At 42.1% G+C, this 26,198-nt stretch overlaps 2 protein-coding genes across 6 annotated transcripts; one reads left to right on the forward strand and one right to left on the reverse strand.

Annotated features, from left to right (window-relative positions):
• Window positions 1-1,987: 1,987 nt before the first annotated feature.
• Window positions 1,988-3,972, forward strand: pomc (proopiomelanocortin). The gene is made up of 3 exons (XM_004066456.3): window positions 1,988-2,108; window positions 2,862-2,981; window positions 3,316-3,972. The coding sequence occupies exons 2-3, from the start codon at window positions 2,865-2,867 to the stop codon at window positions 3,835-3,837; spliced, it is 639 nt and encodes a 212-aa protein (XP_004066504.1). The 5' UTR covers window positions 1,988-2,108; window positions 2,862-2,864; the 3' UTR covers window positions 3,838-3,972.
• A 1,843-nt stretch (window positions 3,973-5,815) lies between these two features.
• Window positions 5,816-25,771, reverse strand: LOC101166452 (protein EFR3 homolog B-like). 5 transcript variants are annotated; one of them, XM_011482955.3, is made up of 23 exons: window positions 25,383-25,771; window positions 24,621-24,916; window positions 17,709-17,785; window positions 17,248-17,375; window positions 17,020-17,170; window positions 15,782-15,903; window positions 15,469-15,618; window positions 15,300-15,395; window positions 15,092-15,170; window positions 13,162-13,297; window positions 12,934-13,086; window positions 12,742-12,853; window positions 12,607-12,658; window positions 12,333-12,505; window positions 12,159-12,234; window positions 11,908-12,069; window positions 9,354-9,485; window positions 9,208-9,275; window positions 8,730-8,863; window positions 8,531-8,622; window positions 8,405-8,453; window positions 8,217-8,320; window positions 5,816-7,443 (listed from the first exon to the last, which is right to left on the reverse strand). In XM_011482955.3, exons 2-23 carry the CDS (start codon window positions 24,889-24,891, stop codon window positions 7,309-7,311), a joined length of 2,652 nt encoding a protein of 883 aa, XP_011481257.1. In that variant the 5' UTR covers window positions 24,892-24,916; window positions 25,383-25,771; the 3' UTR covers window positions 5,816-7,308. The 5 variants fall into 5 exon arrangements, with proteins under 5 accessions (XP_011481257.1, XP_020563615.1, XP_020563619.1 ...); XM_020707956.2 differs by having other exon boundaries at window positions 24,621-24,926; XM_020707960.2 differs by having other exon boundaries at window positions 15,300-15,392; window positions 24,621-25,771.
• Window positions 25,772-26,198: the final 427 nt, after the last annotated feature.

Below are 26,198 nucleotides of genomic sequence, written 5' to 3' on the forward strand. Positions count from 1 at the left end.
GGTAGCTCAGCTACCTGTTCCTCCGACTGTTCCTCCTCTCAAAGTGTCTGACCCGTCTTAACTTGCTCCCCTGCATTTATCTTAAAAACAACTAACAGTAGCTGTTCCTTTGATGGATTCATCCCTTATCTTATCCACTTTGTTCACTCCCAGGTAGATCTTCATCTCTGCTTCCTCCAGCTCAGCCTCTCGTCTCCTTATCAAAATTTCTAAAGTCCAGGGGTCCCCAAATCCAGGACTCGTGCTGGTTTTCCAGAAAACTGGCTTTATCTATTACCTGGGGCAGGTGGGTTTAGCCAATAAGGTTCAATGGCAGGTTGATTGGAAAACATGTAGGACACCGGCCCTTGAGTCCTGGATTGGGGCACCCCTGCAACCCCTGAGGTGAGAGCATGGCTGCTTTCACCCCAGCATTTCCTTTCACGCTTGCTGACCCTGTTTTCTCACACATCATATCTGAAACCTTCCCCTTCAATAGTTCCACCCTGCTTGCACACGCCTCTTTAGCCTTTCCTCAACGGAAGTTGCTCTAACTGTTGTTCCTAAGTCTTTAAAGCCCTCCACCTTCTCCACCTCTTGAGTTCCTGTCATTTACACACAGATGCTGCAGCTGACCTCTCTAGATGGTTCTCCACCTGCTTTCTTTTTTTTATTTCTTTCTTTTTTTTTATTTGTCCTGTCCTGGGATTAGGAATCTTCTGACAATAAAATCAACAAATCTAAAAGGGGCGGGCGGGGAGGAGTGAATTTCTAATAAACTCTTGCTGCTCTGCATAATCGATGTCTTAAAAATGACAGATTTTTAGATTTTGCCTAAAAACACCATCATTTTAATTGAAAGACCACAGGGAACGCTTTTATAATAGATCCAAAGATGATCATCCATCCATCCAACCATTTCCTCAACCTGCCTCATTCCTTTTGGGGTCACAGCGTTGCTGGAAACTGTCTCAGGTACTGTTGGATGAAGGCGGGGTACACCTTGGACAGGGTGCCTGTCTGTCGCACTCACACTCACACACCTAGAGACCTAGGGACACTTTAGAGTAACCAATCAATCTATAAAGCATGTGTTTGGAGTCTGGAGTGCCCAGAGATTGATCCATCTTTTCAATATTTTTTCAAACATTCAGGACCACTTTACAAAATTTATCTAAATGTGACTTTCTCAGTTGAATGAAGATTAAATAAAAATATCCTTCTGCAGCCATGTCCATGGACGTTGGCTACAGTGCTGCTGACCTTAAACTCACAGTATATTTAATAAGCTTAAGTAACAGGAACATCAAGCTGTTTGGAGATGATCTGTTTTATTAACAGAAGGGGAGCAGCCATGCATCTACATGTTTTTCACTGATTATAAGGAGCTGTGGGAAGCGTGTCCTGGATGGAAAATGTGGCTGCTCTTCATCAGCTGCTCCATGAAATCAGATGAACTCTCCACTGATTCAGCATTAGGGCCACCCGGACCCTGGACAAAGAGATGCCGCTCAGCGCAGCTTTGTGGGTGTGTGACTGTACACCCTGACCCGCGACTTTGACGAAATCCCACCTGGGTGTTAAGCTGCAGAAGCTGCTGCCTGACATTTCACAGACAACAGCAGCGGCGAGGCGCTTTCACGCAGATTTAAACTGATGAGTTTTAGCTGCTGTAGCTTAGATGTGTTTGTTTTCTGTTCCATTTGTGCTTTTTACAATTAAAAGTGACCAAAAAATCTGTGATGTTAAAGACAAACATAAATTCTGAAAACATTTGTTTTGTCTAAAAATCGAGAAAACAAAATAGAAAAAAAAAATGAAGGCAGGTCTTCATGTGTGTGTGCTTGTATCCGTGTGTGTGCAGTGAATGGACGAGGGTGGATCTGGGACATTTTTTATTGATTTTTTGTGTGCGTTTTTGACCGCAAACCCATGCACACGTCATCTGTGTATGCGTGTGTGTGTTCACGCATGTGTGTGCGTCCTTGGTCAGCAGAATATAAAAGTCCAACTCTGCTCGAAGCATCAGAGCAGAAGAGGATCAAGGGAAATCTTCATCCGGCGGCTAAACAAAACAGAAAGCAGCAGCAATAAGAGGAAGAGGAGAGACAAAGAAACTATAAGGAGGGGTGAGAATATTTTATTGTACTTTATAATGAAAATGTAAAAAAAAGTTGTATTTTTAAAGTTTTACAGCCTTTTTACTTCACTTAATTACTAAATTACTAATAATTTTTAACTAACAGTTTCTAAATCAGAGCAGATTTTAAAAAAAAAATTAAGACCAGTGTTAAATATTCGAGGTTAAGAAAACAAAGTGCTTAATATATGAAACTTAAATAAATATTTTATTTTTATTTGTTAATTCTCCAATCTGATCTCCAAAATACATATATTAATACAATAATTTTGCATCATCTAATAATATTATTAAGGTAAAATGGTGAAATGTAAATTTCTTAACATGCTTGTTTTAGGTCTTTTAAAAAGTTTAAATATTTGATTTTAGATATACTTTTCTTAATTTTTGTGACAACGTGTAACCTTTGTGATTGAATAAATAAAAAAAAGGTTAAAAAAATGATATAACCGGTGCCAAAACAAGGTGCTAAAATAATATATCAATGTTTTGATTTTGTTTTTATTCAGTCAGATTTGTGGCCACCACTGTTTTTTTAACATATATTAAAAACAAAGATGTGTTTTTTTTCTTGTCAAATTACTTCCAAAACCTGTGGTTTTTACTTAAAAAATGAAATGTAAACAATAAAAGAAGAGTATAATTGAAAAAAAAATTAACCCCAAAAGATAACTAATCTACATAAAAATTGATTTTAAAACTCCAAAACTGAGTGGGATTGTGTTTTTTTTTTGCTTCACAGAGGATGTATACCGTTTGGTTGCTGGTGGCCGTGGTGGTTGTCGGTGGGGCTGAAGGAGCAGTCGGCCAATGCTGGAAGCACTCCAGCTGCCAGGAGCTGGACTCTGAGAGCAGCATGACGGTACAGAAGACGGTCAAAGCAACAATAAGCAGAATCTGCATTTCCTGATCATTTTCATCCACAGTTCAGCTGTTTTGTTGCTTCAAATGGAGTCAAAACAGAATTTTTTGACTCGACTTCTCTGTTGGTTAATTCTTCCTACATTTACCAATAATTCAGATTTAAGGGGTTTGAGAATCTGTAAAATAAAGTGCAAATTTTGACCCAAAAATAGGTTTTTCTTTAGGAAAATGTGATAAGCACTTTAAACTCAACATCCACATCTCCCATTACAAAAACACATCTGCTGTTTTAACACCTTCAGTTGACTGTCAATCTCATCTTTTTACTCCAGGAGTGCCTCCAGCTCTGCCGCTCTGACCTCACCGCCGAGACCCCCCTCATCCCAGGCAGCTCCCACCTCCAGCCTCCACCTCCCTCAGATCCCTTCTCTTTCATCTCTCCATCCCCTCAAACCAAACGCTCCTACTCCATGGAGCACTTCCGATGGGGCAAGCCCGTCGGGCGCAAACGTCGCCCCGTCAAGGTCTACACCCCAAACGGAGTGGAGGAGGAGTCCTCTGAGGTTTTCCCAGGTGAGATGAGGAGGCGGGAGTTGGCCAATGAGCTGCTGGCGGCTGCAGCGGAGGAGGAGGAGAGGGCTATGGAGGAGGTGGAGGAGGAGGAGGAGCGTCAGCATCTCCTGGCTGGCCTGCAGGAGAAGAAGGATGGCTCCTACAAGATGAAGCATTTCCGCTGGAGCGGCCCTCCCGCCAGTAAACGCTATGGCGGCTTCATGAAGAGCTGGGAGGAGGATCGCCAGAAACCACTGGTGACGCTCTTCAAGAACATCATCAACAAGGACGAGCAGCAGTGAGATTCCAGAAAAAAAGAAAAGAAAAAGGAGAAGTCAAAACACAAAAGGGGGGGGGGGATTTGCCATAAATAATCAGCAGGCAGCAAAGAGTTCTCATTGGTTCTTTTGTTCCCAATAAAAGACTCTGAAACTGCAGTGTTTTGGCGACAGAATTGTGAGGATTTTTACTGTGTTGTAAATAATAATATTCTTTAAATGAAAAGAGATTTATTTGCAAGCAATGACGAACGGTGTTTGTCTTTTTCTCTACATCCGACATCAGCTTAAAGTCCCACTCCAATCATCCTATGATCTATGTTAAAGCAGTGGTCTTTAAACTATGATTATGATTTTTTTCCAGTAAAATCTCTAAAATCTGGGCCGTTTACCAAGACAGAGTTTCTGCAGAAGCTCATCAGAAATTGACCTCTGAGTTGTGGGTGGGGCCATTGGCATGGAGTAAGCTCTACCACACTCCCCGTCATCCTTCTTGTTTACACTCTCTCCCACTAGCTTACAGCCCCTCACAACCCCAACCTAACATTTGCGGTGCAGTTTTGAGCCAGATGCCAGCTTGGAAGAAGAAGCAAAAATGTACTATATTTCCCGCACTAAACGGGGGCACCAGATCATAAGGTGCACCCTATAGCACATTCTTAAACTCACACTATATCGAGAAAGTATTGGCTCACCCACTTTGACTCGCACATGAACGGAAATGGCATCCCTATCCTAACCCATAGTTCAATATGATGTGGGTCCACCTTTTGAAGCTATTACAGCTTCAACTCTTCTGGGAAGGCTGTCCACAAAGTTGAGGAGTGTGTTTCTAGGAATCTTTGACCATTCTTCCAAAAGCGCATTGGTGAGGTCACACACTGATGTTGGTGGAGAAGGCCTGGATCTTAGTCTCTTCTCTAATTCATCCCTAAGGTGTTCTTTCAGGTTTAGGTCCAGACTCTGTGCAGGTCAGTCAAGTTCATCCACGCCAGACTCTGTCCTCCATGTCTTCATTGACTTTGACTTGTACACTGGTGCACAGTCATGTTGGAAGAGGAAGGGGCTGCTCCAAACTGTTCCCACAAGGTTGGGAGCATGGAATTATCCAAAATGTTTTGGTATCCTGAAACATTCAGAGCTCCTTTCTGTCTCCCCCTCTGGCCATCAGCGAGAACAATGACCAGAGAACTGGCCACTTCCTGGTTTGCATACTACAGTTCACATCAGCCCTTGCCCTCAATACCAGGATGTTCCCCAGCTGATACCACTCATTCATTACTCACCTGTCTCTCATCTGCAATCACAGAACCTGTTATTGCAGGTTCTGTATCTACTAACCTTATATTCATGACCTGGGTTTACTCGATTGTGTCGCTTATCGTCACTGGACAGCAGTCACACCTTGTCCCTCATTTTCCAAATCCAAACCCGAAACAGATGACTACCAGAGTGCAGGAGAGACACAGACATGTGGTACAGGTATTTATTTATTTCACATGCACGAACTTGCGGTGCAGTCTGTTAGAAACAATCTGAGCGTAGTTTGTAAGGATGGGAATAGAAGCCCCATGAAGCTTCCCTTGGGGTTCATGTAATTGTGCCGGAGAAATGAACCACCCATTCAGGGCTTTGAAACCACACAGAACAGCGGCATCTGGGGCCAGACTGGACGTATATCTTAAGCTTCAACTGAGCTCCTTGTAGCACGTCAATGTCGAAATGATGATGAAAAAACGTAAAACAAAACAATGTTGTTAATGATGATTTGAAAAAAAAAAACAACGTAAAACAACACCACATGTGACATTTTCCTTGAGAGGTGCTTGACACAGCAAATACACATCACATGAAGAGAATAAACGCAAAGCAAAAAAAAAAATGTAAAAACCATTGTAAAACACTGATCTTGAATTCAGGACCTCTAGATGCTCTGTTCCACTGAGCTATCTCTACCGATACAAATTTAGCTCGCCATTATTGATTCATTGAAGTATTTTTTTATACACAATGTTCATAGTGTATTGTTTTATTCCGAGAAATCGAGTTGAAACGATCCTGAGCCACAGTACGTTTTTTACCAGGAGCCATGGTAAAGTGCAATGAACTGACGCTGATTCCAATACAGGGGAAACAATGGAACTGGTCGGGAAACGTTCAGGATTCATTTCGCATTTCTAGAGAATAGCACGCCCAACTGTACAAAACACAAGTGACATCTGAAGCGTGGTTCGACCAAACGATGCATTTGGCGCGTCCTACGTCATCCACCACGTGATCTGAGCTAGTTGACACACGCCCCGAAACATTGTGGTGAAACACTCTGCTTCATGAAGGTGAAATGCGCGCCGAAGCGTCATGTCAAACGGGCCATCCCTAGTAGTTTGTGTTGGCATCCTATGGACACTGATCACATGCACACTCTGTGCGCGTGGACAATAAGGGGACCAGTTTTTGCCCCTTACTAATGAGTGAAGTGTGGCATAAGAGCACCGTACAACAATGGTACGTTCCATTTTTCGGACGTCTCTCCCTTGGAGTGTTTGTATGAGCCTCAAGGGAACTGCAAGACAAACCTGCGCTCCTCTTAAGATGCAACCCAAAAACCTGCAGCACCTGAACGGGTCAACCCCAGTTTGGGTGTCAAGGTGTTGTGCCAAAGAGAGAGAGAGAGCTCTAAATCACAGTGACAAAATAGTTAAAAACAAAATTTTAATATCATCACTTTAGGGTAAAAAAACAAAATCATTAACTTGATTTAAAAAAAAGCAAAAGCACACACTGCAGGAATTGGCTTCCAGTTTATGGCTTTTGAGATGACATTTATGTGAGAAGTTGAAGGGAAGTTGGGTAATAACATGGAAATAAGAAATGTAAAAAAACAACTGTGTTTGAGTAAGTCTTTGTTTATTATAAGATAGGATGTGAACCCCGGCGCATGACAGTTACATGACGTAAGGGGATAAAGAAACTTCTGTGTATGTGAATGAAAAGGGCAGAATAAAGGTCCTCTACACCCAAACGGTTCGCTGAGCTCCTTATTTTACACATGGGGACATTGGGGTGGGGCTGTCCGTAAAGTCTGCTACACTAACAATGATTTGATTTTGAGTGGTCAAAAAGTTCAGAACTTTATGGTTTTTGAAACCTAATACCAAAATAAAGCTTCACAAAACGATCCACATCTTTCATCTTTAAGCACAGCTCAGATAAACAGACAACTTTTTTTTTTTTTTTTTTGGTCATACATTTAAGACTTTTTTTCTTATAAATGTAAGCGTTTTAAACTAATAAATGCACAACTGCTGTTTCATTGTTGGAAATAAATTCAAAACCTTCAACCACAAATGTTTCGATCACACTGAAGGAGCGTGAACTTAATTAACTTAATTCTTCACGAAAAAACAACAGATGTGTCACTGAGAAACAAACATCTCATAACATCTACACATTTGCTCTTCTGAATTAAACTCCATGTTGAAGTGGAATGTTTGGCTAATACACACAGAGGTCTGGAAACTTCATTTCATAGATGGGTACGGAGCGAGGAGGAGAAAGTCCAGATGGAGACGGAGGAGGACGGATGATCAGTTCGAAGACTCGATTTAGTTTAGACTGAAGCTGTGATGTCTGCAGAGAAAACACAATAATCAGTCAGAAATATTTGGATAATGCTTGATCTGGATCAACTTCTGCTACAATGCGGCGGGCATGTGACGTAAAAGTGCATTTTTGAATATGTCTTCAGCATATGGTGTTCACACTGGACAAGCAGGGAGGGGCTTCTTCTAGGGGTGGGCGGATTGATCTTAGTATAAGTAGTTTCGATACCAAGGTGAAGTACCAATACAAGCGTGATGAGATCAATATTTGTCTCTTTAACACATACAGTAAAGAGCTCGAGTTAACTCATGCGCGTGCGGTGTCTACAGTGTTGCCAGATTGGGTGAAAAAACAGCCCAATTTCAGCAAAAACTGCCCAATCCGGCAACGATGTCTGTCTGATATCTGCCCCCCCCCCCTTACAGACAAATTTATTTGTAATCATGTTAATCGTATTTTTACTCTATAATTATTGTTGTTCCCAAATATAAAACAACGGTCCAAATTGATGACAGCACTAACATATGGGCGTTTCCGTAGACTTTTCATTGAAAGTGGTCATTTGAACGCGTCTTGCAGGGGTGGTGTGAACGCATTTGAAGAGCTGAGGTGGGCGTCATGATAAATGAAAAGTTCTTGAATGTACATAAATGTACTGGAGCTTCCTATTATCATCACTCTAGAACTCTTAGTTCTATGTTAAAGTACTTTTACTTTTACTGAATCATTGAAAACGACTAAATCTGGTGTTTCAACACTTTATGGAAAAAGAAAACTCCTGGTTGGGGTTCAGTCCTCACCCTGGCCCCACAATGAGCGGCTATTTCCTCAAAAGGTGCAGTCTGAAACTTCTCCACCAACTGCATCCTTTTCCTTTCCTCCTCTTCTGCAATCCCTCTATCATCTAAAAAGGTAGGAAATGTGTATAAATACAAACACAACAACAACGTGAAAATATGCAGATGGAACTTGGATTAGACTTTCATACCAACGGCACTCTTTAGTGTCTCAAAGGTGATCTGCTCACTCTGAGGTTTCTGCAGATTGAGGATAGAAGAGTGAAAATGTGAACAGATTGACAGAACGGTTAACGTTTTAGTGGGGAGACAAGCACCTGTGGAGCATCAGCACAACAGTTTAACTCCATGTCCATCTGCAAAGACACGGCATCGACAATACTCTTCCTCCTGGACAGACGATCCTCATCTAAAACACAAAGTTGTGAGACCAACTATTCAACTAGAATCATTTATCTTTTCACTGGAGTTCCACTAGGATGCATCCTGGGCCCACTATTGATTAACCATAACTACCTGTCAGCTCAGGCGTGTATGGCATGTTGATACGTTCAGAATGAGTGCTATAGCTGCTTCCTGCCAGAGCCTCGCAGATTTTGGAGGCTTTAAAGAGAATAGCTTCATCCATCTTCAGCTCTTTTTCTGGAATCCTGACTCGCACACAAACACACACTTTAAACACACTTCAGAGTTACATATGTGCAAATCTACTTTGACAGCTAATAGATGTTTTATGATAACTGTTACTTTTAGGCACATCCTGTTTTGTAAGAATGTTTTACTTCTTTTATATGTTTGTTGTGTCTTTAATTTTAACAAAAAAACACATAATATCTACTCAATATGGGAGAACAATCAGCTGTGATATATACAAAAAGTGTGCACAGATTGATGCAATTTAGTTTTTGCATCCATGCTGTCTGAATTCTGGGCTTATGCTAACTTTTACTCTGAAATCTGTGCAGATCTTTCTTCACCATGTTGTTCTTGTTACCTGGGTTTTTCACACAAAATGTGGTCAGGCAGCAGGTATGGAGCCTCCTTCTGACGAGTTTCTGTGACCTGCACATAAACGACAAAGACACCCTTTACAGTGTGGCACACACTATGTTCCTCTGTCTCACAAACCTGTCTGCTCACCTCTGCGACATGCTGGCGGAGCGCTGGAGGTGGCCCGAGCTGTGACAGCAAGTTGAGGGAGGCGGAGCAGACGGCATGAATGCCGCAGCGGTTGAACACTGACAAATTTTCCTGACTGGACAGCGCCAGTTCCTAGACAATCAATATGAAATACAAATTTACTAATTTTAAAAATGTTATGAACCGTCAACTTAAAGTGGTGGAAGGGTTTGAGAGCTCGACTGATATCAGTAGATAAGCTGTTGGGGGTAACGCCCCTGGTAAGGTCTCCCATGGCAGACAGGACCTAGTAGATGAGCCAGACCAAGTGTGGTTCAGAATTCTTTTATGAGAACAAATAGCCCAGATTGGCTTCAGTGGGGCCCCACTCTGGAGTCAGGCCAGGGGTTGGGGTTTGCAGGCAAGCCCTTGGTGGACGGAGCCCAGCGTGATGATGGGATGTTCCTTCAACTTCAGGCAGGGGCTGTAATTAGGACCATAGCCCATGAGGGCATGGCCTTCTTGATCTGAACCTGATCGGTGTTCTGTTGCTGAACTTGTGTGCTCTTCATTGTTTGTCCTTAACAAACACTACCTTCAAACACAAGGGTGTCAACCAGTGAACCTGACACAAGAACACCCTGGGCAAGAGGTCAATGTTGATTTTGTAGTAATTTAGGGAACCTATAGCTGTGCGTCTTGAAGAGAGGGACAGAGCTGTCCACGATTAATAAGCAAAGACTTGGCAGACCCAAACATACTGTGAGGGTCTGCTAGCAACATGTGGCTAAGCCCTCCATCAGGTAAGTCCTTAACTCCCACATCCAAGAGAACTTCAAAGAGTTCTCGGTGGAGACTGGGGACATTGAGTCTGAGTAAACCCTGTTCTCCACCTCTGTAGTCTCTGCTGCTGTTCAAGGTCTCTGGTGCCTGTCGCGTGGCAAATTCCCAATCTCAGTGGTGGAAACTTTAAGTAAGCTCCTAGACTCCAGATGCAGCTGAGAGCATGACAGTTAAACAACCTGCATCTCTGCTTGCTGTGGAGGCAAAAACTTTACCCTGTGATGAGTTCAGTTAAGCTGTGAAGAATGACTATTGGTCAACCTCAAAGAGATTCTGGCAAACCATCCGTAACCATACAATGGAAAAGTCGTTTTGTGCTGGCACCAATTTTGGTGCAAAGCTGTTGACTTTGACTGGAGACATTGTCGGGCGCTGGAAAAAATACTTTAAAGATCTCCTCAATCAATTATTTTTATTAATTTTTTGGTGTTATCCTATTTTATTTTTTTATTTTTTGTTTTTTTGGCCAAGGAAAGGAGGGAGGGTGTTGGGAAGGGAAGATGGGAGGGCTGGCTGGATTATGCAGATGGGATGAGGGTTGGATAGAATGGGAGGGGAAAATGGTTGAAGGGGTTTGGGGGGGGGGCGGTGACATTCTTTGAATTGTTTTCATTGTTTTCATAGTTGTAAATGTTTTGCCATGGAATGTCTTTTTGAAAATTTTCAATAAACAAAGTTGGGAAATAAAAAGATCTCCTCAATCCTGCTGACCTGCCTTCTGTTGAGGGGCCAGAGGCTGGGGACACTGGGGTGGGGCTGTCCATTAATCAAGCTGAAGTCCCCAAGATAGTTGAGGAGTTTCTCTGTGGCTAGGCGCCAGGGTTGGATGCAGTGAGACAATCTCGGTTGACATGTCCCAGCAACTTCACATCGCAATTGGAGACAGTACCACTGGACTGGCAGACTGGAGTGGTGGTTCCCCTTCTCAAAAACCTGAGTGACCAGAGGTTGTGATCTAACTATCAGGGAATCACTTCTCAGCCTTCCTGGGAAAGTTTATTCCAGGGTACTGGAGAGGAGAGTTTGGCCAACAGTTGAATCTTAGATCCAGGAACAACGGTGCCGTTTTGGAACTGGTCATTGAACACAATTACTGCATAAGGTGCTAGAGGGTTCATGGGAGTTTGCTCATCCAGTAAATATGTGTGTTGTGGATTTGGAGAAAGCGTTACACCGCGTACCCAGCAGTGTTCTGTGGAGTGTGCTTTGGGAAAATTGGGTCTGATCCTTGAGCCTTAGGGCTGTCCAGTTTTTGTATGACCAGAGCAGGAGCTTGGTTCACATAGACGGCAGTGAGTCGTACCTGTTCCTGATGCATGTTAGTCTCTGGCAGGGGTGCCTTTATTACTGGTTCTGTTTATTCTCTATGGAACAAATTTATGGGAACAGTCAGGGGCTGAAGGGGGTCTGGTTTGAGGACCACAGGATTTATTCTCTAATCTTTGCAGATGATGTTGTCCTGTTGTCTTCATGGCTTTCAGCGTGCATTGGGGCAGTTTGCAGCCAAGTGTGAAGCGGCTGGGAAGAGGGGTCAGCACCACTAATTCTGATTCCATTGTTTTTGATCAGAAAAAAACTGCTGATCCTCCACTTTGAGAGGCAGAGGCCCAGAGGGAGACCCAGGACACTACGTCTCTCGACTGGTCTGACAACACCTCAGGGTCCCCCCAGAGGAGCTGGAGAAAGTGTATGTATGGATGGAGGTTACAATTACCTGTAAAACTCCACTCACCTGCATAGCCAGAACCAGTCGAATTAGATCCACCAGCACCTCCTCGTTGGCCAGCTCCACACCGAGAACGCCCAACAGGGTGAAGAGCGCTCGGTAGTGGTTGTGTCCACTGCTCTCCTCCTTAGAGGCTAGAAAGACGTGTCTGTAGAGGCGCTGAGCGTGCTGCATCAACACAAGTACTGCCCATTATCACACAAAGCCAGAGTAAAGCCTAAGACTCAGTGCCTCATCAGGAGATAACATGCACTCACCTTCCTTATGAACAGGTTATCCTGTCGAGAGCATTCATCCTCCTTCAGTTCCAGAGCTGACACCTCGAATGCTGCACTGTGGACGCACAGCTATCGAGGTCAGCTGTATTTTATCAAATGGTTTCAACCTATCACATCACAGTCTTTTGACCAAACTGCCCTAAGAAAAGCAACCTGGTTGAGATGAGCCTGCAGGCATTGTGGCGGCGGTCGATGAGTGAGGTAAGGATGGACAAAACCAGCAGACGGATTTCAGGATCCTCCATCAGAGTGAAAGACAGCAGAGGCTCAAGGAAGGAGGAGGGCAGCGCCGTCAGCAGATTGTTGCTCTCGTAAGGCTCAGAAACCTTAGGGGTGGAGATATCAGGTCATAACCACGTGTCCTTTGCTTGAATGTGAAAGACCTGGAGAACGACACAGCCTTAAGAGGTCAATAAAGGCTTCCCACCTGGAGGAGAGACTTGAGCAGCATCACCTGAATCATCCTGCTGCCTTCAAACCTGAGACAAAAAAAAAAATCATTTACTAAGAACAATTCTTCACTGCTGCCTGTTTACATCATGTGAGCAGGAGTGGGCAGTACCCTGCATTGGGTGACCCTAGAGCAGGGTAAATGCCAGGAACGGGAATCCTTCCCATGATGAAGAGCATGACCTCTGACCTCTGGTAAACAGGAAGTGTGTTGGCAAAGGATCCTGTAAACCAAAAGATCAGCGTATTTTGATAGTGAGGAGAAACCAAAGGGACGTCTTCAAAAACAGATGACAGGCCTCACCAATGGTTTTGATGACGGCGTCCTGCAACATCTTCTCCTCGGGTGAGGTGGTTTTGTGTTTCCTAGCGTTGTCGTAGTAACCCGTCAGCTGGTAATCGACGCTCTGCCTGAGCTGCCGCAGTAAGGTGTTAAACACTTCTAGCACAGTGGGACCTGCAGGAGGACACACAGCTGCAGCGTACCAGAAAACACGCACACAGCAGATTCTGCATTGTTCATCGGACTGACCCACAGATCCAGCCGCTTCTATGACAGCGGCTTCAGACAGAACCTCCACGATCCCCGCCCGAACTGAGGCTGGACTTCTGCTGTTGGCGTCGAGGTGACCCAGCAGCTGCTGGATCACCAGGTGGGAGTGCTGGGACTGACCACAATCAGTTAAGTTACTGAGTTTGTAATGTTTTTGACTAAATCCTACAAATGTTCATGCCCACTGACACATCTAAAGCCTTAGTCACATGCATTCATTTGGGGGGGTTGGCCCATACCGGTGCTACATGTCTTTGGGTCATAGAGAGTAGTGCGGCCACCTTAACCCTGTTGTTGTGTTTGGGTCATAATTGACCAATTTTTAAGTGTGAAAATGGGTCAAATTTGACCGGAACGCAATGTAAGGGGTTAAGGGATGTCATGAAAATTGAACGTACCATTGTTGTGGGTGTGGTAAGTGTGTGATGCCCTTACATCACACTTTAGTAATTAGTAATGTGCAATTACTGGTTCCTTGTCATGTTCAAATGCTGCATATGTGGGGTGGGCATGTGATGCATAACGGCCCGCAGGATGCCCACACAAACTATGCACTTGTGCAGCTCTCAAATTTTGGGGTGGGGGGTAAAAAAAAAAAAAAAGAAGAAAAGTCTGCATGGTTCACACGCATCTCTCCTTCTTGACTATTACTTTACCCCTTGCGTGTTGAATCCATGAACATTTTTGCTTCAACGACCATGATATTTTGTCTAGACCCCATACAGATTTGGCCATTATTTCACCCGCAAACAGCCCGTATTCACCCATAAGGGCAGTTGGGACTAAGGCTTTAGTTAAAAAAACCTAGTGTAAAAGCAACAGCACATGCATGCTTTACCAACATGAGGTGATTCAAGACAGCTGGCCAATTTCAAAACCATCGCATACTTTTGTTACTTTGAATACATTGTAAAAATGTACTTTGAAACTACAAAGTTTTCAGATTACAGCTCTGATGGCCTGACTTGAGTCGCCTACTAAAGTTCGACAGCATGACCCAAACCCTACTGTATTTACAAAGCCAACACATTGGGGTTTGAGTCTCTTAAAATAGCTAAATAATATGTCCAATGTATTTCGCTCATTCGCTTTTCATGAATATTTAAAAACGCTTCTTTTTGGCGATTACGACACGGCACATGCATCAGGATTTATCAAATGTGAAACAGGATTGCAGTGGCATTTTGCTTCTATGTGCATCATGTGTGAAAGGAAGATACTAACTTAACCAACTTTACACACACTTGGTTGCAGTAAGTCAAGGGTTAACCCAGTGATAGGTTAGTGATGGAGTGTGTTTGCTCATAAGTACTTTGACGTGTCAGCAGTAAACTAACATTAGAGCTCATCGGTTTTCCATTGCAATCTTACAATATAGCGGGGTCTGTGTACTCCTTTTTATTGATTGGACTATGAGTCTGGAATAAATAAATCTATCTATCTATCTATCTATCTATCTATCTATCTATCTATCTATCTATCTATCTATCTATCTATCTATCTATCTATCTATCTATCTATCTATCTATCTATCTATCTATCTATCTATCTATCTATCTATCTATCTATCTATCTATCTATCTATCTATCTATCTATCTATCTATCTATCTATCTATCTATCTATCTATCTATCTATCTATCTATCTATCTATCTATCTATCTATCTATAGCCATTTGGAGGATTTAAAGGCTTATATGAAACCAGGAAGTAAAATTAATTATGCTGTTCAACATAAATCAAGAGTATTCCTTTCAGCAACTTCAGCAATATAATTTCTTCAACCTCTATTGTCTCATTCAAACAATATTTCTTCACTAATATCTGTACTTAATGTCCTTAACCCTCCATGGCTTACCATAGCGTGACATAACTGCTGTTTTCCATGTAATATGTGCCGTAATACTAACCTGAATAGAGTACATTATTATTTGAAAACAGCGAACAGCGAATCCTCGTCCTTCCCACAGACTGTGGCTGTCAAGGTGCCTGAAAGCAACAGTTTTACATAATTTTTTCACTACGTGCGTCTCTGCAGGGCCCTCTGTGCTGCACTGTTTTACCAGCACAAGAGGTATTCTAGATTTAAGCCTTATCTTATCCACTGTTGAGTCTTACATGAGCACGGGCCTGATGGCGTTGTTGATGTGTCCATACGCGGCTCGGCCAAGCAGCTCTCTGAAACAAACCTCCGTCTGCTCTGCAGGAGAACTGCTGCACACAAACGCAGCAATCAAATTTTCTGCTTTTTGCTTTATGCTTTAGGTTGAATTGTGCCTGCTGTTACCTGCTGCTGTTGCCATGCGGCTGCAGGTTGACCAGCAGGGCGGGGACGATCTGTTCCATGTGACGGGGCTCCCAGATGTTAGCCTGAAGCTCGTCGTCCACCGTTTTTCTGACCACGCCTTGCAGGCCACGAATCCCAGACACACGGATCCTGGACGCATACAATTTTAACGATGTTAAAGATTTAATTTTGTTGCAACAATGTAGAAACATTGTTCTATGAAACCCTCAACTTCAGGTGAGTTGATATAAAAAAAATGGGTTTAAAGGAGAGCAAACATCGCAGTGGTTTGTGAAAACAGCTGGGGACTGACTTGAGTTTGGTGTTGGGGTCGTGGTGGTCAGAGTGACACATCTCACTGAAGCGAGACACGAAGAAGTCGTAGCTGCGATGGTATGAAGGTGTGTCCTCTTCAATATTGGCAAACTTCAAAAACTACATAAAAAATAATCAAATTTAGGTCAGTTTTAACTTTCATTTTCACTTTGATTTGACAACAAAAACGTAAAATCGACAACTTTATTCATCTTACGAACGGCATCCTCACTGTTTCAGTTGGCAAACAACTTTTAAACATTTTAAACCCCTGTTGCCAGGAAGAAATATAACATTTGAAGAAATATACAAAATACTACTGTATTGAAGATGCTAAAAAGCAGGAGAGATGGATGTGAATAACATGCTGAAGCCGTGGTTAATCCTGCCGTTCTAAATGCACTGATAATCCCTGCGATGGTCATGGTAAATGTACTTATGCTGTAAATCTTTCAGAAGAGGAAATGCGGCATTAAAAATGGATTCTTGGGTTGCATGTTTGACTAAAGCAGTGTTGCCACACTATGTTATGTCACAAGTGGTAAATGGCGTATACTCATAGTGCTTTTCTACCTTCCTTTAAGGCTCAAAGAGCTCTACAGTCACAGTCGCATTCACCCATTCATACACTGCTGCCTTACACTGGCGCCGACCTATAACCACCAGGACCAATGTGGGGTTTAGTGTCTTTCTCAATTTTGACTCATGGGTGAGAACTGAACCTGCGATCCTCTGATCCCAGGTTGACCAGCCGCCCCGACCTATAAAACCTTAATATGGTTAGAATTCACACAATACTCCCCCGGCCAGATGACTATACAGGGTGTTTGCCATCCTTTCATGGTCTACAATTTCAAAATCGAGTGCCCCGGAAATTTTCCAGAACTCCCGGTTAAAAAAAACAAAACAAAAACAGAAAACTATAGATCACCATGCATTAGGTTTGTACAATTTGCCATGTAAAAGAGATGCATCCATCCAAGTTCTCATCATCAGAACACAATGGATTCATAAATTGCCCTGATAAAATGTTGATATTTTTCAGGTTTTTACTTTGGAAAATGGGTGACGTCATACATGGAGTTTAAAAAATAAAAGAAAGTAGTGAGAATGTGTCTAAATTGCATTAAAATCCAGTGCACTGAATAGCCCTGCACTACTTTGGAAATGAGCTCTCCCTGAGATTGAGAAGCATTAAGTTTTTTTTAAGCTTTGACCTTGTGCGAGTTAACATACTGAGTTGGTGGCGAGGATGTGGAGGTGTGGCTTGTCGGCTTCCAGCAGCAGACGCAGCGTACTTAGGAAGCTCTCCACCAGCAGGTTGATGCTCTGGCAGTGACAGGCGAGCAGCAGCTGCTCCATTGCCTCCATGGCTATGCTGACATATCTGAAAACACAGTCGACGCATCATTAGCTGCGGTTTGCCGACACCGTTTTAGGCTCTTCTGGACTTCTAAGTCTGACCCGTAGCGGTGGCGGTTCAGTTCTCTGGTCAGACGTTCAGACAGATATGCAGCAATTCGGTCCAGTTTTTCCGGAGCAGATAGAGCGAAGAAGGTTAGCTTCTCCATATTTGCCTTAACCAGCCCATCCTGTTCAAACAAGTGAAAAACGTCACTGCAGTGGGTTCAGCTGACACTTCCATATAGCTAGCTCTTCCTTCGTTTCTGTAGAAAATTGTGAGCAAAGTCACATGACTTTTAACCCTTGTGCTATCTTAGATGACCCCACCCTTACATTGACGTGTTCTCCCTACCATGACAAAGGTGGATAAAGGTGGAAAGATTTCATGTAATTTATGGACACCAGTGAAGATCACAAATCATTGAAGAAAAAAGGTTCAGAGCACTGTCTAGTGGGTCTAGATGACCCAACTCCTAATGTTAAAGTGCCTAGGATAGCACAAGGGTTACAGGAGCTTTTACCTCGGGGTCTTCTGGGAAAATGTTGTCAACTAGCCGCTTGTAGCGAGGACGCAACGCCCAGCAGCAACCACAAAGACCTGCACAGGGAAAAAGACTTCATTTTTCAGCTTCGCTTGAATGCAGATGTCTTCAGCAATGTGATTTTAGTTTAAAACACAGTTTACTAATTGTATAGATAAATAAGGCCCTTTAAGAAACAATGATGCTAATGTAAATTATAAAACTTATTGAAATTGGTGAGTTTTCTCTCAACAGGAGTTTTGTTTTTCGGACTGGACACATTCGGTTCGCTCCAAAGTAAAACCAGAGTTTGCTTCCCGAAACAAATTTTTCAAGTGGACCCTGGTCCGGGACCAAGAACCGCTCTCTGATCCATCTTTCGAGGTGGTCTCGGTTGGTTTCCAATCAGACTGAGCTTTGGTTTGCTCTGTGTTTCCTCAGTCTGGATAACCTCAATGTTTGGAGCGGGACAACTGGACCAAAACGGACAACGCAGCAGAGCATTTTGGGAAAAAACAGATAAGGAAGGCAGCAACCATGACGATAACACACAGAAACTCAGTGAAATGTGGTCGGATGAATGCAGGCTCATTAAAACAACTTTTAACGTGATCTCACACTGTTTTCCCGGCAATCTAGATGTCATAAACTCTTATCAGCGTGTTTTCTTAGCCGTCATCTCCTCAGTTACTGTCTTGCAGCATGCCTCTGCCGTGCTAAAGTAGCAAGGAAAAGTTCCAAATTTGTCAGCGAAATATCAAGTTTGAAACAGATTTGAAACAGTGACCTCAAGCATGACTTCCACTTTTGTTTCTCTCTGTGCTTTGCCCTGGTCAATGAATGATCTTTAGTCAAGTGTTTTTTTTTGTTTTTTTTCTTTTTTTTACAAGTTTTAGTTTACAACAGAAATTTCTGCTGAAAAACGTCAATCATTCTCTCAAACAAACATGTTTTTTACTATCTAAATCTAAGAAATTTGGGAATGTGCCAGCAAATGAAGAGCATAAAGCGTGTAAAACCTTGCGGCCTGAAGAGGGCAGTGTTGCATCTGTTGAGTTTTTCTTGAAATTTCCTCACTGCTTTTTTTCTTCCCCCTCCAATGTTGTTGTTTGAGGGATTTAAAGCCACAAGAGACGCTGCACTGTTTAACATCTCACACACACACACACACACAACTGTTGGTCTTTCTACATTTGTGAGGACCATCCCAAGCATGATGAAGGTTTCTGGACATCATCAATGCCCTCCACCTGACTACCACATCCAATAGTGAAACAGTAAAGTTAGGATTAGGTAACACGTCAACATCTTCTATCAAGTCCATCGTTGCAATCAACTAAGGAGACCTCCCAGTGACACATGGGCAAGTAATAATTCAGTGAACAAAGCAGGGGCAGCAGCAGCTTTAGAACTGCCTTAAAGGTTAATCCTGCTGCAGCTTGTTGCATAATGTCCTCATATTGTGTGTTCTTTAGTCAAAAGAGCTTAAAGAGTCATTGGGAAGATGCTGGTTTGGTCTTTCCAAATTTTTATTTCATTTTAACAAAGAAAATGTTTCTTTAGGTTGTATTTTCAACTGCACATTTATAATTCCTGATGTATTTTACTTACGATTTAATAGTTGGAATTTAGGGACCGTGGTGGAGTGTTCAAATCATGGTGGGACATTCCTGTAGTTTAGGAGTTTTTCTTGTGTATGTGTGGGTCTACTCCAGGTTTTCTCCCCACAATCCAAAAACATGTTTCATAGCTGCTGGGATAGGCTCCAGCAACCTGAACATGAAGGGTTCCGCAGGTTCTGAAGATGGATGGATGGATGAAATAGTTGGAATTTATTCTTTATGATTATGATTGTATCTACATAACTGTATACGTATGTGTGTATTTATGTACATGATTGTGTTGTTTCTTTGTAGGTCTCACTGTAATCATTATTCATATTTTTACCTCCAGTGTTTCCTTAATCCACAGTTTTTACACAGCATTTCCCTAAGTATCTTATATTTTTAATATTGTTATATTTTTCTATTGCAAGCATGGTATTTAGATTCTTACTATCAATGTTGTGGTCATTATTGAGGCCATATATTTAACTGATATGTGTGTGTAAGTGGGGGAGGGAGGGAAATAGGGCGTCTGACATGGAACTTTGTGTTATCGGCTGATTGATTCAGAGAAATGTGGCTGGATGGACGGATCAATACATTTTTATTATCTAAAAGAACATTTTAGGCTCATCGGCTGCTCTCATACACAGCATTAAAAGACAGTTAAAAAACACCCTTTATCTCCTCCTCCTCCTTTGAGGAACCAGTTTAACAGTCTCTTGATTATGATTCCCTGAACCTCTCAGTGGATGACCTTAGCAACAGCTCCAACTGAAGTTGGTAACAGTAACACCGCCGCGCTGGAACCAGAAATCCTCTGTAATCAGTGATTGGTCCGAGTCGGTCTGAGCCAGCATTTCTGTAGCAACCACTTTCACCAATCAGGAGTGAGCTTGTTGGAAGTCCAAACCCCTTTCCACTGAAAGCAGGCTATGTGAAATCTGTCAATCAAACGCTTCGAACATCTGATGTAAGACCATCTACTTTTATTCAGGCATCTGATTGGTCAGTTGAATAACTTGTATTTAAGAAGAAAAAAACGAGGATTTTCAATAACATGTTAAGAAAAGGTAACATGAATGGTTATTCTGACCAAAAGAATGATAATAGCTGTTTATTTCTCAGTAGACGTCTATGGGATTTTTCCTTCTTGGAGCCAGCGGATACTTCCTGTGCGGAACACAAGGTGGGAGGGGTCACTCAGTCCAGTTCTTCTATACCAGGGGTCGGGAACCTTTTTGGCCAAGAGAGCCATAAATACCACATATTTTGAAATGTAATTTCGAAAGAGCCATACAATAATGTAGTGTCCCTTCCCCACACTGAGGCACGGAGACTTAACCTCTTTTAAAGTTCTTTATTCCGATTACTGCAGACCGCAACAAACGCCGTTCAATTAATTCAGCAACTCCTGAATCTCTCCCGCCGACACGAGAGCGCTTCTCCAAACTTTATATTCCCCTGCTCCCCTCTCCAGCCCTCCCATTTCCCTTATTCGGCCCATAGCTGAACCCCATTGGTCCAAACTACCTAACAACAGGCTGAGCGACAGAACTGAGGGCCAATCAGATCTCTGCTTGACGCGTTCAATGAACTCCAGAACTTTTAACGCGGCCCAACAGCCATCCAACTCAGTCCGCGACAATTTGTTTAAAACTAAATATACAAATGAATGTGTGCATTTGATTTAATTTCAACATTTTTAAAGTACAATAAGTCTGTGGATTCTTTTTAATAACATTGTTATTCTGTTGCTAATAAATGATGAGTATTTCTCGTGGTAGTTTTGCTGATGGTCTAGTCTGGTTGATACGTGGTGAGTTTCTGCTTCATGCAGGCGTTGAGACTTCAAACGTCATCGTAGGTCTGAATGTTCTGTAGATGTGAGACAGACTGATCACATGCAGACGGGGAGCCAAACACACACTCACACGCTGCAGTGAGTGACGGGAAGCGGGTTTTACGTTTTTACAATCCCTGCGCGATTCACCTGCTGCCTGTCCCCACAACACCTCAGCCCCACCCTCTGATTTCTCCCTCACACATCCCGTCCCCGCATCTGTGCGCTCTTTCTCAGAGACGGGAGCGCGCAGTTTTAGGCACGGCAATTCACAGGTTTCCAGCTGGTACAAACTCTGTGAAATAATAGATAATAGTAACTGATAGCGCTGGCGCAGATTTCTCTCTCTAAGCACTGCTACTACTGCGCGCCTCTGGCATCGCATCGCGCCCGAGAAGGACTGGTCTAATGAAAAAAAAAAACTATAATTAAAGATTTGTCTGCAAGCCACATGTGACCATCAAAAGAGCCATATATGGCTCGCGAGCCATAGGTTCCCGACCCCTGTTCTATACAGTCAATGATTACCACAGTGTAGGCCAGAACAGTGCCCGTTGTAGAATTGTTTTAGTTTTTACTATTGTCCGTGCACTAAAATAATTTTTCTGACCAGTCCATCAACCAGCAACATTTTAAATGACTTTTTAAAATCAAAACTTCGACTAAAAAAATAAAACAAAACGATTTTGTCACAAGCATTTTCCCTTTTCCAAGTTCTTCTCTAAGGTTTGACCATTTTTCATCTATCCTTTCCTCTCAGCGCAGTTTTTTGGGACGCATTATCTGGTTGACCTTTTTGCATCCTTTACTCGCTAATGCTTGTAGGTTTTCCTCAAAGCCTTACTTTGAAACTCCGTAGCTCAAACTTCCTCAGCTCTTATTTTGTGGAGACTTCCAAATTTCACAAATTATTCTTCTGAAACTTTAACTTCATTTATCAACTTGTTACACTCCAAGCAATTTCAACTGATCAAATTTCTTTGCATTTCTTTTCAAACATTTTTATGTGATTATTTTCAGGTAAAACCAGCATTAAAAGATTCTATATTACAAGATGTGTGCAATTGAAATCACTATGCAAAACCAGAATCAAAGGTGTTTTTTTTACTTATTAAATAACTAATACATGGATGGTTATTTGGAAAATTGAAGATACTCAGTTGTTTGGAGATCACAGACCTAACAGAGCGACATTTTCCAATCATTTAGCAAGCTACTACTCAATAATGCTCTGTGAGTTGACTCAAAATGGTTAAAATTTTTGCTACATACACTCACATTTTTTTGTAAAAACAACAAGCAGTAACAGTTAAGTCCCACAAATCCTCATATCTCCTCTGATAATCATTCAAAATAGAGGACAAATGTTTTCTTGTAACATTTTACCTGCTAACAACTTATTCTCCTTTTGGTACAGCTATGACATGTAAAACAAATAAAGGATAAAACATCATCTTACCATACATAAGGACGACTTTTGCAGCTCACATCCACATGTCCATGTCCATCATACACATGCACGCATCTCTGTTTAATCCTGACATGGCCCCGCCCTCTTCTCCTTCTTTTTACAGGCTCACCTCTGATTAGATTTGCTCCTTTTACATCACAACGGATTGTTTTTTAGCTGTTTTGTTTTTCTTTAAACCTAAGGTTGCACCTTTTTATCTATTTATTTTTTTGTAACATTGAAACGGGATGGACTGACGTCTCAATGTTGTGGCTGAGTCTGAAAGCTGCAAGATCCTTGTGTGTGAGTGTGATCCAGGCCATGTGCAGCAGCTCAGCGCCCCATAATCTGCTCTGGATTTATTCATCATCCCAGAGAAAAAAAGAAAAAAAAAGAAAAAAAAACAGAAAATATATCAGAAATCTGCAGACCTGGAATGCTGGATGGTCTATTCTTTAACGGAAAAAAGGTTTTTTACCGCTAATGCTGCCAGAAAAATGTGATCTTTTTTTCACTTACAGTCTAACTGATCCCAGCTTTTTTAAACTGTTTATCGCACCAAGCAGAGATCCTGTGCAGTTAATTAACACATTTATTAAAATCTCAATAATCTTGGTTTACAAAATGTAAATAAATCAATTTTCTATTTGAGTAATTTCTTGTTTTTCACCCAAAAAAAATACTTTTTTCATTGTTTGATCAGTTTGTGACATATAAAACCATAACCAAACAACATTAAATCAAAATGATTGGTTGTGTTGGCATCGATGGATGGTCGTTTGTATTTGGCTCAAGACGGGTAATATCTGTGTGAGGTGTTTTTTGAACTATAAGATTGACATTTTGGCAATATGTTGGCATAATCAAAAATTTTGATAACTTGTTTTTAAGTCTGCACAGAATTTTTGCAAATAAATTCCCCCCAAGTCATCATTTTGATCTATTTCTAAATGCATTCCCAGTGGTCTTTTGATTATGATGATGCCGTTTTTAGACAAAATCCAAAACCTGTGTCATTTCTTAGGACAAACTTTCTGCAGAGTTGCAGAATTTCTTTAGAAACATACCTCTGAGTTGGACAATAAAAAGTCTATCTAAACGCTGCACGTGTGTTTCAGGCTTTAGTGTTCAAACCTTCGTATCCCTGCACCGCTGTGCAATTTTTAAAGTCTCTTTTGAGGCTTTACATACAAAAACGTGCGAAATCCTCAAAACTTCGACCAATCAGGGACTCGGATTTAGTAGCGACGTATGGGTACCGTTTAAAAAAAAAGGAAGGGCCAACTGTTTGAGAAATAATCTTGGAGAAGAATAATTTTTAATAATTGCGGTTTGTACTTGCCCAGAATTAGTAGATACCCCAAGTCTTTCATTCATCAGAACAGAGCTGTGAAAGCCTGGAGCAAGATGTGGGCCCCTCAGTGTATTTTCTACATCATAAACACAATCTTTTGCAACCTCTATTTTTCATCTGCTCCTGGTTCACAATGGTTGGAATAAATAAATACTCAGAAATGCAGTTTTAAGCTAAATTTCTTTATAAATGTCCTCCATCGTTAGAAACATCCCATAAGAACACGTTAAAAAAAACACCAAAAACCACAATATTCATCTGAGTGGGTCTTTATGTAGGTTGGCTTTTGATTGTTCTCAGGGGAAGAAGTGGAATAAGAGTCTCTGCAATTACAACACAGTCTCTGGCACTCATCCTGAGCGCAGAATTAAGAATCCTAACCCCTAATTAATGGGAGAGATTTAGTCCTTTACCGAGAAGAACCAGGGAAGGTGGGTAAGAACGGAAAACCAAAGATTTCTGATTAGATGGTTGCTCTTTGATCCCATCCTGGACGATTATCAGAACAGAGATGGGATGAAAGAGGCTGTCAAAGCTATAAGAATAATCGTCTTTAGTTCGTCTCAGTTAAATCACTGCTGTCTTTGGGTTGTACCAAATGTGGCACTGAGAACACCAACATGATTCTGTTTGGTTGGGACGCCCAAATTCTCACCATTACCTGAAGCTGTCTGATGGTCGAACACGGAGCAGCAGTCCTGCAGCAGCCGGCGAGGAGCCTGGGGCACGGTCGGCATGGCGATGACCCTGGACAACGTGACTCCCCTGGACAGACTGGGTATGGTGACCCCTCTTGGCAGACTGGGAAGATTGAGCATGGTGATACCTCTGGGTAGACTGGGAGGGTTGACCCCTCGAGGCAGCGAGCTGAGCAGCGCAGGCATGGTCATGCCCCGTGGCAAGCTGGGAAAACTGGCAAGAGACCCCGGCATCTTTGAGGTGACCCCCGAAGCTGTCCTTAGAGAAGCTGAAGTAAGGAGACGGAAAGGAGGGGGATGAAGGGAAAACCTCCTTCCTCCTTTTTCCCAACATTCCTTTCATTAACTCCTGCTGCACTGCACCTCCTCACATATAAACATGTACATGTACAAATAAACATCACATGAAAATGTAGAGACAATTCCTAAAATAAAAATTACTGCAACAGCAGTTTAGTTTCGCTATCCGACTAAAAATCCATGTCCAGAGAAAATATTTGTCAAAATAATCTTGAAAAATTGCACCAAATCTGTTATAGTTCATTTATGAAGTTGATTATCTTGACATAATCAGAAGATTTTGCAAGAAAAACACATTTTTATAACATAGAGAGATTTGTTTTTGTAAAAACTTGCAAACACAACAAGCACAACATAAAACAGTTTTTTGCACCAAAAGCCCCACATTCAGATTTGCAAAGAGGAGCGCCAAACCCTCCTCCTACCTGCTGGACTCCTGCGCGCCTCTCCTGCAGCTGCTTCTCCGCCAGAACCCAGATCAACAGCTGCTTATCTAACATGTGCCGGCCCGCAGCTCCGTGAGGATCAATGGGTGTGATCGATGGCCTGCTGTGCTTCACGCGCAGCCAGGACCGCCCATTACATCACGGCTAACGGCGCAACAGTCTGTCCATGGACCCTCTTCACTCATGCCCGGATATTTAGGTTCTACAGCAGCATAAGAAGAACTCCTCTTAAGTGAGTATTTAAAGTTTTATAAGGTGCCGCACACCTCCTCCTCTATATTCTGCTTCAGGAATGAGAGGCTCCCTCTGCTGGTTGATCTGTAGTACTGCAGTCGCAGAGATGAACAGCTGTTTTCTACAGAGCTGCGGAGCCCTGGATATGACATTAAAAAGAAAATCCCCCTTCAAATTAGTATTTTGTGCACACAAATGACCGTTGTGTGTGCAAAAATCTTTTTATTTGCATTTTGGTGCATTTGTTTTTTTTGTGTGCAAACATATTAGGATTCTTTGCATACAAATTAACGTTTTTTTCATTTTGTGCACATGAATTGGTATTTTTGCACGAGTTAGTATCTGGTGCACACAAATTAGCAATTTATTTGCATTTTGTTTGCAATTATTATTTTTTTTAATGTCATGTCCAGAGCTCCAAATTTTCCTGCAGACTCTGAAAGAGGAAATCAAGGATATGTTGGAACTAGCTCGAACAGAAGAAATTGACCTTGAATCGAGAATTTAGACAATATGACAACATTTTTATGCTTGAATGTTCAAAGTCAACGTCAAACGAAC

Source organism: Oryzias latipes, chromosome 2 (assembly GCF_002234675.1).
Source record: "Oryzias latipes chromosome 2, ASM223467v1".
In the NCBI taxonomy this organism is placed as follows: Eukaryota; Metazoa; Chordata; class Actinopteri; order Beloniformes; family Adrianichthyidae; genus Oryzias; species Oryzias latipes.

Excerpts from the sequence above, each read along its gene's own strand:
- pomc (XM_004066456.3), top strand. The coding sequence starts at position 2,865 with ATGTATACCGTTTGGTTGCTGGTGGCCGTGGTGGTTGTCGGTGGGGCT. Across the intron at positions 2,982-3,315 it reads ACTCTGAGAGCAGCATGACG|GAGTGCCTCCAGCTCTGCCG; the intron begins GTACAGAAGACG and ends TTTTTACTCCAG.
- LOC101166452 (XM_011482955.3), bottom strand. The coding sequence starts at position 24,891 with ATGCCGGGGTCTCTTGCCAGTTTTCCCAGCTTGCCACGGGGCATGACC. Across the intron at positions 15,171-15,299 it reads GCCATCAGGCCCGTGCTCAT|GCACCTTGACAGCCACAGTC; the intron begins GTAAGACTCAAC and ends TGTTGCTTTCAG. Across the intron at positions 8,864-9,207 it reads ATTTTGTGTGAAAAACCCAG|GATTCCAGAAAAAGAGCTGA; the intron begins GTAACAAGAACA and ends TGTGCGAGTCAG.